Consider the following 14,684-nt stretch of genomic DNA (forward strand, 5'->3'; position numbering starts at 1 on the left):
CGCCGCGCAGGCGGCGCCGCCCTCCCGCTCGCCATTGGCCCATTCAAGTGCCGCGGCCGGGCCCGATCGGGAAGGCGCGGCGCGGCCCCGCGCGGCGGGCGGTTCAAACGGCCCTCGCTGCCCCTCTCGTACCGCCATGGCGGCGCGGCCCCCTCCGCAGCTCCCGGCCAGCCGCAGGTCCGAGCCGGCGTACCGAGGTAAGACCGCGGGGCGGGCACCGGCAGACAAAGCCCTGAGGGGTTGGGCTGCCCTCAGCTCCGGGGCGCTCGCTGCCGAGGCTGGCTGGCGTTACCGCCCCGCGTAGCTCCGGGTAAGGGGGGAGCCCGGTGGGAGAGGGGAGCCGGTCGGTCTCCCCGGGAAGCGGGAGACGAGGACAGGCGCGCCTCAGGCCGGGTCGGAGATCGGGCGGGTCCGTTATGGTGGCCTTGGAGCTTCTGAGCGGTGAGAGCGGCTCTCTGAGACTTCACCCGCTCCCCGCAGGGCTGGGGCCGGTGCTCCCCCCCGCTCCCGCCCAGGCAGGGCTTCTGGAGCGAAAGCCCTTCTTCATGACAAAAAGGCACGCCGTAACTTAAGAGCATCCTATTGAAACAAGCAAATGCTCCGATCTGGCCCTGCGCTCTTCTGTTTAGTTCTTTCTGACCGGTTTGGCTTTTGTTTATTTTTCCTTGCTTTCAGTTTCTTCTCTGGCTATTTAAACGAACTGACTTGCTTTGATGGGGCTTTGCTGTTCACAGTCGGTAGGACCCGAATTTCCGAAGCAGAAGGCGCCGCGGGGGGTGCTCTAGGATGCCCAGCGAGCTTGCTGCTGTGCAGCACCTCCTGGGAGGCACAGCTCTGGTGCGCTGGCTGGGGCACGGCCCTCCAAAGCAGGGGATGTGTGCTGGCTGCCTCTCGGGCTTCATTCAGCGCGGGCTTGGGCAGCCGTCCTAAAAAAGCACAGCGTTGCAGGAAGCCTGTCTCAATCCACTCTGCGGGCTTTGGTGTGTCGCTGTGTGAGAAAGAACTTGCCTTATTTCAGCTTTCCCGTGCTACCAGGAGATTCTGAGGGTAATTACCTCGTTCTGTGGGATGACAACCTTTTACCACAGAGAGCATGCAATCCAAGTGCTTAATTCTTTTTGGGATTAGCATTTAGGTCCTCAAAGGCAGCAATGTTGTAGCAATTTCTACAGTCTGAACTTCAGTAATACAGAAATGTCTCAGCGTTGAGGAAACATGTTGATGGACATTGCAGGGGGTTCTGAAGTGCGAATCAAGAACAATGGACAAGACAAATATCAAAGACAGAGAACACGTGCGAAGAGATTCAAAAGGGGCCTCATGCCCGCATAGGAGGGGCAGAAGTTGGGTCTTATATGTGAGTTCATTGAAGGCTTCTGCTGCTGAATGAGCCTGTCTATGATGGAGGATGGTGCAATGCCATGAGTTCCTGAATGCCATAAAGGAATTGTTGTTCTGAGTCAACAATAATGCTTTAACTTCTTCCTCTCGCATCCCACTGCATATGAAACTGTTGTAAGACTTGGATTCTTAACTGTCTAGACTGGCTGTGTCGATGCTTGAGCTTGCTTTGGGTGGCAAGACCACCTTATCTTAGCTTCTTCCAGCAAGCCAAGGTCACTAGCTCCCTACAGGAACAAGGAAAGGTCTCTGAAAATGACAACAGCATAGTCCTATGAAGGATGTAAGTCTGTGGTACACAGTCAACCAGTGAAAACATGGGAAATAGTATCCTGTCTTGGAATGACTTCCTGTATTAAGATAGTGATGGCTGTCCTAAGACCTTTCCAGGGTCACTTTGTGATGTTATTAATACTCCTGACGCTTGTGCCGATGCCCAGGCAACAACAAAGAGAAGCAAATTATTTTGCACGTGGTCAGTTGGGTTCATGTGCATGGTGGTTTTCATGTGTGCTATATTTACCTTACTGTCACCAGTGAAAAGTGCGCTTGCTGAACCAACAGTAAGTATATGAAATACTGGACGGGCATCCAGAAGGTAAAAGAGTGAGCCTGACTTCTTCCCATCACAAAATCGTGTTTCTTTCAGCTTAGTGCAGCAAAGCAGCCATCTTGTATAGCTGTGAAACGACATTCAACCACCCCTTTAATATAGCCTTTCTCAAGAAATAACAGAATGTGTAAGACATCATAAAATGTGACTATTAAAGATTTTCTTAATCCACAGCATCTATGTTTCATAATGTCTTGATGCTTTTCTAATTGCTTTTTCTTTTTTCTAAAAGACAAAGTTTGGCATTACTATTTTAGTGAAGATGTAACAACTCTTTTTGTATTTTTTTAAACCCACTAGAACAAAGACGACAAAAAGTTGAAGAATATCTATCAAGAAAAAAGACCTTTTCTGGCGTGCCTGTTCAAGAAAACCAGGCATCGATCAGGTAGTATTTCTGCTATGGCTTACATTCCTTTAGAAGGGTCCACGGTGGACCCATGTGGGTAGGAAAGACACAAACAGCAGTTCTTGCAGAGAACCTCAACCAAAAGGTGAGACCACGCGATGAGACTAGTGACCACATGGATTTCCTGAAGTTCTTTTATTGTCAGCAAATACTAAGTTTTTGTTAACCAAAGGCATAATAGATGCAATTCATGAAGTACGTATTATGTGCTCCTCTGGGGACGGAGACAGGACAGGATGCCTTCATGGCAGAGCTCTTACTTCAGACGCTGCTTTGCTGTTTGCCTCTACAACCTTCCTTTTGCAAATAACTCCTCTCCCCTCCACCCCCTTTTCTACTCAGGCTATGCTGTGTGTGTTCACAATCCACTTGATCTAGCATCATTGTGTTTTTATAGTTGCTAATTCACTCTTTTCTGCTAAAAGCAAATATACTGTAATAAAACCCAGCCTGTGTGATGGCCAGCAGTTAAGCGTAATGTCCTGTAAACAGAATGTGGGCACCTATCACCAATTAGTAGTGCTTCTTTTTATTGACTTGTATTAAATTTTCCTGCTGTTGTCTAAAGCCTGGATGTTTAGTATAAGACCTTCTAATAAGCTGCAGAAGCTTCTCAGAGAAGAGAGCAATGTGAAGGAGTACAGAAGGTTCTAGCTCCAACATTAGTTTATGGTGTATCAATGTTTTTGCAAATGGTAAGTTTCAGTCTGAAATTTGTTCCCATCTAAATGGGAAGTCTTGCTTGCCATACTTGAGGTGGCATGGTCGTGTGTTCAATGGCACAGAACCACTTGGTAGTACAAATCTAACTGAACAATGACCTTTTGAATATAAAATACGCATAAATGACAAGGATAAATATAATCTGTCAAAGACTTGCTCTGTGTAGCAGGAAAAGGCAAGTGCTTTCATGTTGTAGGAAGCTACCCTGTGTTAGAAAATCAATGCAAACGACTTCTGTTGTAGCAATACTCTTAGGTTAGCATTTGATCTATTTTATTTTTCCTTGCTTTCAGTTTCTTCTCTGGCTATTAAATTCTAGGGCTTTTCATGGTCTCCAGTTAACTCATTGTTTAAAGCCATCGTGTGTGTATGACTAATGCTTTTACTTTGCAGAAATTTCCCTTTTGTGAAGCTATCACTGTTACACATTGTTGACTACCTGAAAGGAGGTTGTAGTGAGTTGGGTGTCCATCTTTTCTCCCAAGTAACAAGCGATAGGATGAGAGGAAACAGCCTCAAGTTGCACCAGGGGAGGTTTACATTGGACATTAGGAAAAACTTCTTCACCGAAAGGGTTGTCGAGCATTGGCACAGGCTGCCCAGGGAAGTGGTGGAGTCACCATCCCTGGAGGTATTTAAAACACGTGTAGATGTGCTGCATAAGGGACATGGTTTAGTGGTGGACTTGCTGGTGCAAAGTTAACGGCTGCACTTAGTGATCTCAAAGGTCTTTTCCCACCTAAATGATTCTATGATTCTATAACTTCTGATCACTTCCCTTAATGTGTATTCTCTATCATAGGTGACATGGAGGTGATAGCATGATGCAGACTGCTTTCTGCAGCATTTCAAGGTCACTCATTATCTTTTTCACTGATGTACCTTCATTTTCAACTTGGCTGGCTTCCAGAAGATAATCTCATGCAAAGACAGCAGTTGCTAAATGGAATGTTAATTTTCAGTCACATGCGATGAGGCCCCATGTTTCATAAAATGCATCATGAAGCACTTGAGGAAGAAATCAGATTTGCAACTTTGAACTGAGCTGTTGTTCTTCTGAGCTATCAATACATTTTCATAGTTGCTAGGAGACAATGCTGGTCTTAGTGGTTTTGTTACTCACTGGGTAGTCTGACGCCAGCTCTGGTGCCTGACTGCGGGTTTTGGAACCTGTCAGGGCAGTAGGAACTACTATCCTTATTCAGACTCACATCAAATGGCCTGGCCTGTGATGATTGTGGTAGCTGAGCTTCAGCTCCTTGTGCTGCTCCCTGTTCCCCCTCAACTGCAGCATTTAGAAACTTGACCTTCTGTAGCAGATATGTCAGGCCAGACAGGTTGGTGTTCATCCTTAAACATGAGAATAGCACCCGCAGCAAATAGGGTCTGTTCTCTTTTCTTCCTGCCTGTTAGCAAGCTCTTTATGGTGTTAAGAAGGGATGTTTTGCAGCCTGGGCCCTGATCAGTGGTTGCTTAGCCATTTATTTTTTCTGGAGGAAGAGTACAAGCTGAACAGAAATGCTTCAGTGTGAATTCAGCCTGCAGACTGCCACCTGGACCACGTGAACTTACTCTAAAAATACATTCTGTTGTCATGTTTCAGGATGATTTAAGATGGTTTTTTGTTTGTTTGTTTAAGCAGCAGCAGAACTAGGAGAGCAACTAGCAGTAAACTGCAAGACAAAATACAGCTCTCAACATCTCTAAAGCCAGAAATGGTAAGTTTTTGACTGATACTCAAATACTAATGTCACACTGTTTCTGTGGCTACAACATTCCACTCACTTAAACTGTACTTAAGTTATATGACTTCCAGAGCATGAGAAGTTAGCAGGTGCAGAGGTGCAGTTTGTTAAAACTTTATTCAGTGACTGATTATTATATGCTGTCGCATTACTGTATGTAATGGATCATATTGATACTCAGTTTGTACCTGACTGGAGAGGGGGTTAAAGAGGATACTGTTATTGCTGAAAAAATTATTAAATTTTAACAACTTTTCTTGAGACTCTCAGGAGGTTTTCAATATATTTTCAGTCTTTGGGGAAGTTATTTAAAATCTGAGCAAGGTCTTTTGTCAGAGTAGAGAATTCTTCTATTGCACTCTGTTACTTGGAAAAAAACTAAACTACTAGCAAAACTAACTGTTGAATGTGTGTGGTTTTTCAGTTGTGATGCTGGTAAATCTAATATAATCACAGAATGTGAGGGGTTGGAAGGGACCTCAAAAGATCATCTAGTCCAATCCCCCTGCCAGAGCAGGACCACCTAGAGTAGGAACGTGTCCAGGTGGGTTCTGAATGTCTCCGGAGAAGGAGACTCCACAACCTCTCTGGGCAGCCTGTTCCAGTGCTCTGTCACCCTCACAGTGAAGAAGTTTTTCCTTATGTTAATGTGGAACCTCCTGTGCTCCAGCTTGCTCCCGTTGCCCCTTGTCCTGTCACTGGCCATCCTCATCAGAAAGAGATGCTAATACCTAATCAGAGATCAAGGGAATATTTTCCCTATATCAGTTTCTCTAACTTTTCCAGAATTAGGAGGCACATGGTTGTGCTGCTTAGAAATAGCAAAATATAGATTCTTCTCCAGACCTGTTCTCAGGGAAAGGTGAAGGAAAACAACTAGACACAAAACCCTTGTTCATGTTAGACTGTTTTGAGTTTGGGTTCTGAAAGGTTTTGGAGACCTGTGGTTATTTGAGGAAGAAAACAAAAACATTAAAACTTCAAAACTGAGTGTTGAGGGGGGGGAAATTCTGAAAGTGAGAACAAAGGGGTTTTTTAGAAGTTTCCTGACAGGAGATATTTTGGTCTTGTGTTAATGTCTCACGTCATTTTAAAGTTAACTACATAGCTTCCTTAAATAGCAGCCCCTGTACTCAAGCACTAGGTATTGGCTTGGTCAAATGTAACTTCTAAGCCTGAATGATGGACCAGGAAATGAGATGTGGTGTAGTTTTCTTACAGTTCAAAAGTATCTTCCATAAAGAAGAGTATCAGCTTCTGCAGACTTCCATGTGTCATTCACTTTTTTTTTTTCTCTCCTGCCTTTGTATCTTTCATTTTCCATAAGCTGCTGCTTGGACAATGCTGAATTGGTTGCTGTAGAGCAGCAGCTTTGGAGGAAAAGACTAGGTCCCACTACTCATGGCCTCCGGGCTAGTGTTATGCTGAGAACACGTGGTGGAGAGTTGTAGGGAGTAGTACAGCCATGTAAAACTCGTGTGTCTACTCTTAGCTACAGCATCCTACACCTCATTAGTAAGAAAAATTCTTCCTCTTCCAGTAGCATATCCTAATGCCCTAACTAAAGTCTTTACTCACTACCTTGTGTTAGTAGGCTATCCACACTAAGCAGACGAATGGTGCTGCCATTAAGTCATGGGCTATTCAAACTGAGATACTGCTTCTGACTACATACAGCCTAAAGCAAGTTTCTACTTTATGACTATTCTTAGAAGGTGATTTTGGCAGTTAAAAGCCAGCAGTTGCTTTGAGAGTGGTGTTTCTGCAAGAAGAACAGGCCTCAGGTTAGGCCTTCTTACAATAATAATTGAGAAATATTCTATTCTGTATATCTACACTATTGTAGATACTTTTACAGTGGCATTTACTGTTAATCACTTTAGTCCTGTAAATGAGTGAAAGCCTCTTTGGAAACAAGTAACATGCAGCATGAATGTAATTCTAACATCTCCATGGATACACTTTTGATTTCAGGAAAATAAAGAGAATGCTAACAAACTGTCATGGGAAGAGACAAGCAGAACCTCAGAAAAAAATGTTACTTTAAATTCTTCCACAATCACACTGACAAATTCCATATCGGTGTCAAAGTATAATCCTGAAGATCATGCTTCCAAGGATGAAGTTACTGAAACAAAATCTCAGCATGCGTCACTTAGCAAGTGCTTCTTGAAACTAAAAAGCATAAAAGAGAAGCAATTGATTGCAGAAAAACAAAATTCAAGTATCAGCCTACAAAAGAAACCAGCGCTTGGTACATATCGTGGCAAAGTTATCCAATCCAAGATAAACTCCTTCCGAAAAGCACCAAAAAGTGAGGGGGAAAAAAGTTCTTTGCCAGACAAGAAGCTTCTTCATTCTGCCACGAAACCAGTAAGTTCTTTGTCCACAAGCAGCTGTGGTGTAGTTCTAAAGACCATCAAAGTCACAAACAACCCTAATTCTGTAAAACCAAATGTCCTCCCATTCCAGAGCAAACCATCTGACAAAGCTGCTATTAACTCACAGACCAATCTGAAGAAACAGCAAGTGACATCTGTAGCACCAAAGAAAGAAACAATCCAAAAAATGACTGGTGGAGGGGGACCACAGCCACCGAAGGCTGCTTCTAACAATTCTGACCGCAGAGTACTAGGAGTGAAGAAATGTGTAGATTTTTATGAAGATGCAAGACCAGAAGCTCCAACAAAACCAATTTCTGTTGTTGCTGGTAGTAAGTTGGGACAGAACTCTAAAACTAATGGCAACAGAAAATCTGTTCTGCCAAAAGAGTCAGCAGAAGAGAGAAGGTAACTGAATTACTCACTGTCATCACTTGACCTTGGGATGTATTTAGGCCTTCTTTCCAAGAATATCAACTTTGATCTATTTCTTGCTGTAGATGTACTGAAAAATAACAGAACTGAGTCTTTGAACTTGATACCCAAGGGCAGCAGACTAAAACTAGACTTAACACTGAGAAATTGGGATGCAGACTAATTGCAGCAGCTCTTCAGGCTTACAGCTTGTCCTGTGCAGTTATAAGTAGAAAATGTATATTGCTCGAATTCTCTAGGTTTTAGGCTGTGTTGTGACAGCCTTAAGCATGACAGATAATCCTGTAAGTGAACTGTACATGCATGCCCCTGCTTCAAAAAAACAACCAACCAACAAACAAAAAACTGATGCAGAATGTATATAGAAGTGAGCATGTTTATAGACTGAAGGACAGCATTTGTCAATTACATAGTTCAGCTTGGTGAATGCAGCTTAGATGGTTGGGTGAAGATTCATAATTTAGGTTATTTGGCATTCTTGGTAGAGCTTCTTGTAGAAAGTCACATTTACTAAAAGTTGGTGGTCTAGGGGGATGGGGTTGAAATGAAATACATACCTGAAGACTGAACGATGGTTATACACATTAGATAGAGATTTTAAAAGCTGTGTATGATAGGGTTGTTCTATGCTGCTCTCCATGCCTTGTGTCTTTAGAGATAGTCTCTAGTTTCCTGGTTTGAAGTGGGATTGAAGGGAAGAGAGCTGGCACAGATGAATAAATCGGAAGCATTTTTTACCCTCCCTTGAAAAAAAAGGGTCTGTAGCCTAAGTCTTGTTGCTGCTGGAAAGGGAGAGATTAAAGTGTTCTGACCTGGGAAGATAGCTAAAGCAGATGGTGATATCCATGGTTATGAAATTTCCATGCAGGTCTAAATGGCTGCTATATTCCTTTTAGGATTAAAGGCAGAGGACTGTCCGGAAAGTATGTCTTTATAACACTAGTTAGTGTTAGTTGATGTAAAAAACTTAAAACATCTGTAACTTCAGCTAATGATATTCTTAAATGCAGAGCTCGCCTGGATAAATGGAGGGCATCTAGAGGAAAAGTGATGAGGAGACCTCCTATATCTGCGCTTCTGGGACCCCCATCTAAAAGCGAAGAACAAGAATTCTCTTCTGATGATTATTTAGAGCGTGTATTACACAGTGAAAAGGTCAACAAGACTCTTGCAGAATGTCTGCAGTTAACTGAGCAGGTATTTAGTCCCTTGCCTACCAAGTTCTAACCATGTAGGTCCCTACAACATGCAAGTCCTGCGGGCATGCTGGGCCTATGAATCAGATGCAGGGGACTAATTGCTCTCTACGGTAAGCAGTATCATAGCTTTTTGCTGCCACCTGAAGAAATTAGTTCTCACTTAAGCTTCACTAACTTACTGAATTACTCAGTAAAATTAGGCAATAATGGTCACATAACAAACTAGAAAACCTATAATGTTAGCAAAAGTAGCTATGAAGTAATTACTCTAAAACAAGTTTGCATTTGCAGAAGCTTGCCTGGACTCTTGAGAGAGTCTGTTTTAAGTAGTTCTGAAGACATCTATGCATTCTACTATCCCTTCTACTCACAATACTGCATAAATAATTCTCACTTGGAAGAACAGGCGAATGACAATTCTGCTCAAGTTCATAGTTCAGTCTTGTAAATTCTTGCCATCTTCAACCTTCAGGGTTACTCTCCAAAGAAAGAAAAAATACTTGCTTTCTAGTTCAAAACCAGCTAAAATACAGCACCTCAAAATGTTCACTGCATTTAAATCTCTGCTGTTGTGTTGACTTTAGGGATGTCAAGGTGAAGAAGCACGTGCCATGTTGGAAGATCTGACACGGAGCATTCCTGTGGCTAAAAAGCTTGCAAAATATTGGATCTGCTGTATGCGTCTTGAACAGATGGGCCCTCTCGAAAAGCTTATTGCTGTCTATGAGGAGGCCATTTTGGCAGGAGCAATGGTGAGCAGCTTGTCTTGAAGTTTGAAATTAACAAATATAAAGGCATGAAAATATAGTATATAAAATACAACTACTTCAGATTTTAATAAATCATAGTAGAAGGAGAGACATGTGACCTACTTGAACATAAAAAACCTGGGTTTCGTTTGTTCTGTAACCACTGTAGATACTTACTACTTTCAAGAAGAAAGGTTTAGGATCATGAAAATAACACATGATGTTCTACCTAGAAGAAATTAAGGACTGAGACTTCTAGTATCACTAGAAACCCAAAGCGGAACTTAATTTTACATTTATTGAGGGATTTAATTCCTGTGCTTTAATATCATCAAGATTTCAGGGCATCAAATAGAGTTTTAGTGCACCAAATACAGGAAATACAGGATTCACTTGTATTCTGACTTATGTCTGAACAACATTAAGTAAAGGGTTTGTAACATGAGCATCATGTGGTCTGTACCACTTTCCTGTAACTGTTGTACCAAATAAGCTGAAATGATCATTACTTTTGAAATTGTTTTTCTAAAACAAAACAACTTTTTTTCCCCAGCCTAAAGATGAACTACGACACGCACTAATAGATACTATGAAAAATACTGAAAACCTTTTTAAGTCTAAGGATGGTAAGTCAGAGTACTCTAGTTAAATGTCTGGCTTGCCAGGCAACACAAGCTAACTGCTTATTACTATTTGTACCTATATTAAATTCTATTTCATGGAAACTTCTCAGTGATCATTTTGTACTCAATTGTCTTTGAAAACAACCTTGACTACACTAACATTTTCAATTGTGGGCATGTTAAAAATGAATTGTGGAGATGCTTTCATACTCAAAATTTCTACTTAAACTCTGTCAAACCAATGTTGTCCAGGTATTTTAGCCTGATAATCAAAGAGTAAATAAAAACATTCTTGGGAGCTAAAAATCAGTTGCCTCTAACAGATGAATTCCTTCACTAGCAGATGCTTGGGTTTGTTATGGCATAGTGTCAACTAAGGGTGGTAAATATTCCAATTTTGGAAGTAAAGTAGCCATATACATTCCTGTTCAATGTGACATAACCTGACAATTATTTGATCCCAGAAACTGAAATACTTGTTCAGAGCTGCTGCGCTTGGGAAGGAAGAGAATGACTTCTCAGGATGTACTTAGCCTGAGTTTTCAGGTTGCAGGTTCCTGAAGGGGACTAAAATGATTAGTAACTTAAACTGCTGTGGCTCAGACGAAACACATACTTAACTCTTACTCTCATGTAAAGCTTTAAGATTTTAGAGATCTCCCTAAAACATTAACTTCTCTTTATTTTTAACTAATCACAGCTGTACTTTCTTCAATATTTCAATTTCAGGCGGAACTGTGATAGAAGCTCATTTAAGTGAGGTAGTGGAAGTCAGCAAGGAACCAAATTCATCTGTAGAGCCAGTTCAGGAGGCCTTCAAGGATCTCTGCTCTGATGATGACCAAAAAGCAGAAAGTGATGACAAGAAGGCAGAGAATTGCAGTGAAATGGTCAAAAAGGAAGAAATGGACTTAGATTTGAAACCAAAAGAAGAGATCTTGCCAAAAAAGAATAAAAAGCACAAGAATAAAGAACGTGCAAAAAAGAGAGGCAAATGTGAAACAGAAGAGCAGAATGAGGATGGGGTAAAAGATATAGCCCAAGCAGTTAATTCTTCTGAGAAGGAGAATAACACGTCTTATTTAATGACATGCAATCCACCTACCACACCATACTTGGAAAGGTAAGATTACTTCAGGTAACTACGGAAAGTTTGCAGTGTCTGGGGCAACAGTAATGTTCGTGTCCTGTTGAAACATGAACAGCACTACATTTGTGAACACCTAGTTAAAAGCTCTCAAGAACTCAGTTTTTGAGGATTGCTTCCTCTTCCTTTAGAAGGAAGTCTTTTAAAATAAATTCCTCTATTTACTCAAACTGTCTTGCTTTTTGAATGTCTCGCTACAGTGTAATCAAACTTCATTGTGGCAGAGACATAAATTCCAGGTTTAGGATCTCTTCCCATAGTCCATGTGGCAGTAACAGTTCTACACTGAGCTAGATAAAGAGAAAGTAGGTGTCTCCAGTCCTCCCCTCTTCCAAGTGTAGATGTGGTTGTACTGCATACAACACAGAAGTGAACAAGATGTAACTGTCCAGTAAAGATTTATCATAATTATATCTTGAGGCAAAAATCTGGGTAGTAATCCCAGGGCAAAACAGATAACATTTAAATTCTTTTTTGCCACAAGGTTTCTTCTAACCTAGCAGACTTGGCAAAGTTGTGCTCAGCTTTGGCATCTGATGAAGCTTGACTCCTGGCAACTGTCTGCTATCCTTCATAGCAGGAAGAACAATTTCCTCCTGATGGAATGGGGGGAGAATCTGCCTTTGGAAACTCTTTAGGATGTTCTCCAGATTACAGTATTTTGCCCAAGAAGAGAATTGTATAGCTGGTTTTAACTGTATGAATGGGAAGGGCCTGTTGCCCATTTTCTTGGGCTATGGGAATGGGAAAGACTTGAATAGGGATCATGACTTGCTGTTTCTGCTAGATGCTACAGAGGTAATTTGTATGATGGTGTGACAATGTTTAGTGATTTTTTTTTTTTTTTTTTTTTTTTTTTTTTCTTTTCCTAAGTGTGAAGATGCACTATGAGGTAAATGACTCTGGTGCTAAAGACCTGAAAATTGTAACTCCTCTGCGATACTCTCAACGCATTCGGGAGAAGATGTACAAGCTGTCGGATATTGTTAAAGATCAAGATCCATGTGTCTCTTCACTGGAACAGCTGGGAGAATTAGAATCAAAAGCCACTGCGTTTATCCACGAACAGAGCAATGTGCTCAAAGAAACAAGTGCTGAAGTAGAAGAGTAAAAAGTAGCATTAATGCTACACAGGGATTAAAGACGGGATCCTTTTCATGGAGAGTTGAGGGATGTTTGCTTTTAGCAGCTTTGAGAGAGGAACTATCTAAAACTTGCATGTATAGCTTAGGATGACATTTGACTGCCTGAGTCACTAAAGTTTTGAATTTATAAGTTTCTGCCTTTTTAAAACTGCAGCACACCTAGTCTGTTTTAGTACTTATAAACATAAGTGTCTTCATATTAAATGTAATTAAATATTTCATTAAGGACTAGGTTTAACACTTCGTATAACAGTTTGATTGTAGTACATTGCTAATATCTGTTTTCCTATTGCAATTCCTATAAATTCTTTAGAATTGCATAATCTAACTTTTAGTTTAAGAAACAAAAATAACGTAGGCATTCCACTAGGGCTATGTCTACTACCGCAACATTTAGTTTTGAGAACTGAAGCTAGCTAGTAAGGTGTACACTAAGTTTAAACTATTCTATCCATTTTTAGGGGGTATTTCAACAAAACTAAGTTTAATCGCTGTACTTGATCATGAATGATCCTGGTAACTAATTTCCTTTAGATAAGGTCTGATACACTAATTGCTATGTGACTGTTTTAATGTTGGTTTGCATTAGTCTGTAATGTGGTAAACTTATTAAACTCATCAACTGCGTTGTGTTTGTTCTTTATTTATGGGCTTTAGGCTGGAAACTAATTGTAGAACGTGGCTATAGGCCTGAGACTGGAATTCTGAAAATTATTTTAGTTTGTTCTTGGATGTGAACTGTCAGAGCAGAACACTGTGACATTTTTCACATTCCGCAGAAGCTGAGTGCTTCTATATATTCAGTATGCAGAGTTTACATTACCTGTAACTTAAACCTTAGCTGAGCATTCAGGTTTCAGTGTTAATCAGATCTTGCTCCTTACAGCTAGCTAGAATCTGCTATTTGCCAGAAGGCCCATGTTCTTTGCATCTAACAAGGTGATCTAGCAAGAAACCACACTTTAACTGTACTGTTGTACTATGTTTTCTTAAGAAAACCCTCCCCATCACTGATGAGCAGGTCCAAGCATCCACATGTAGTACAAGGGGTAACAGAGGTTCCAACATGTCCTGGTCAGGACATGGTCTAGCCAGGCACTTCTGGTTCTTTGTCAGGGAGGATTTAACTGCTGCTTCTCGTGGTTCATGTGCTGACAAGGGCATCTGTGTTTTGCCAGTTCTGCTCCGTCATGGGCAGTGACCAGGACTCCATGGAGTCAGTGGGTTTTTTTTAACCTGGAAGTCTGTGAAGTGGAAATGTTTTCAGCACTGGAAAAAACAAATGATGGAAATCATTCTGCCAACAGAACTGCCCCAGATTTCTATGCTTTGCAAGCAGCTTTAGCTGGTTTTATCTGTCTTGAGAAATTTTGTTGCAAAATATTTGGTAGTTCAAAGTTTTACTTACACTTACTTACCTACCAGTTACATTTCTACAGATTAAAAAAAAAAAAAAAAAAGGTTAAAGTACAATTCATGTGGCCTAAGGCTTTATTTCAGTCACTAGTCCTAAACTGTGGCATAAATTAGTCTCATTACAGCAGAAAAATTGCTTGTGCAACTGTCGACAGGGATTTGTACCCTGGCTTTTGTGCACCGTGGAGACTCTTAAGGTATTAACCTACCTGGGCGTGACGGGGGTGCTGTTTATTGTTAATAAATAGCGGGCATAGGCATGTTCTGAGGAACACAAGCGGGAACGCCTCCGTGGACCGCCCGCTCATCATGGCCGCCCGCTGCGCTTCCCCAGAGGCCGGGCGGGACCAGGGGGCGCGGGCGGGGCGTTCGCCCCGCCCGCGCCCCCTGGTCCCGCCCGGCCTCTGAGGCAGCGCCGTTCTCTTTCCCGACCCTCCTCCCCCGGGCCTGTGTGGTGAGGCTGGCGGTGCTGCCCGGCTTGCCCAGGGAAAAAGCGCCGGGGCCTGCCCCGGGGCCTGTCCCAGGGCCTTTCCTCAGGGAGCCAGGCCTAGGCCCCGGCGGTTTGCGCGGCCCGCCGAGGTGAGTACGGCCTCACGCGTTGAGGGCCCAGCGGGGCTTGAGGGGGGGGCTCGGAGTGGGCTCCGGGTTGTTTGGACAATGCCCTTAACTTTTGGTCAGCCCTGAGTCATGGAATCATA

The 14,684-nt window shown here is 42.2% G+C and overlaps 1 protein-coding gene across 2 annotated transcripts; it reads left to right on the forward strand.

The window, feature by feature from the left end:
- Positions 1 to 136: 136 nt before the first annotated feature.
- On the forward strand, positions 137 to 12,536 carry CKAP2 (cytoskeleton associated protein 2). 2 transcript variants are annotated; one of them, XM_086481918.1, is made up of 9 exons: positions 137 to 197; positions 2,315 to 2,402; positions 4,786 to 4,864; positions 6,866 to 7,680; positions 8,718 to 8,904; positions 9,491 to 9,658; positions 10,209 to 10,281; positions 11,008 to 11,401; positions 12,299 to 12,536. In XM_086481918.1, exons 1-9 carry the CDS (start codon positions 137 to 139, stop codon positions 12,534 to 12,536), a joined length of 2,103 nt encoding a protein of 700 aa, XP_086338044.1. The 2 variants fall into 2 exon arrangements, with proteins under 2 accessions (XP_086338044.1, XP_086338045.1); XM_086481919.1 differs by having other exon boundaries at positions 4,789 to 4,864.
- Positions 12,537 to 14,684: the final 2,148 nt, after the last annotated feature.

This window comes from Leptosomus discolor, chromosome 1 (genome assembly GCF_034619465.1).
Source record: "Leptosomus discolor isolate bLepDis1 chromosome 1, bLepDis1.hap2, whole genome shotgun sequence".
NCBI lineage: Eukaryota > Metazoa > Chordata > Aves > Leptosomiformes > Leptosomidae > Leptosomus > Leptosomus discolor.

Bases quoted from the DNA above. Each gene is read 5' to 3' on its own strand.
- CKAP2 (XM_086481918.1), top strand. From the start codon at position 137: ATGGCGGCGCGGCCCCCTCCGCAGCTCCCGGCCAGCCGCAGGTCCGAG. The intron at 2,403-4,785 runs GTAGTATTTCTG...TGTTTGTTTAAG, and splicing joins GAAAACCAGGCATCGATCAG to CAGCAGCAGAACTAGGAGAG. The intron at 7,681-8,717 runs GTAACTGAATTA...TCTTAAATGCAG, and splicing joins GAGTCAGCAGAAGAGAGAAG to AGCTCGCCTGGATAAATGGA.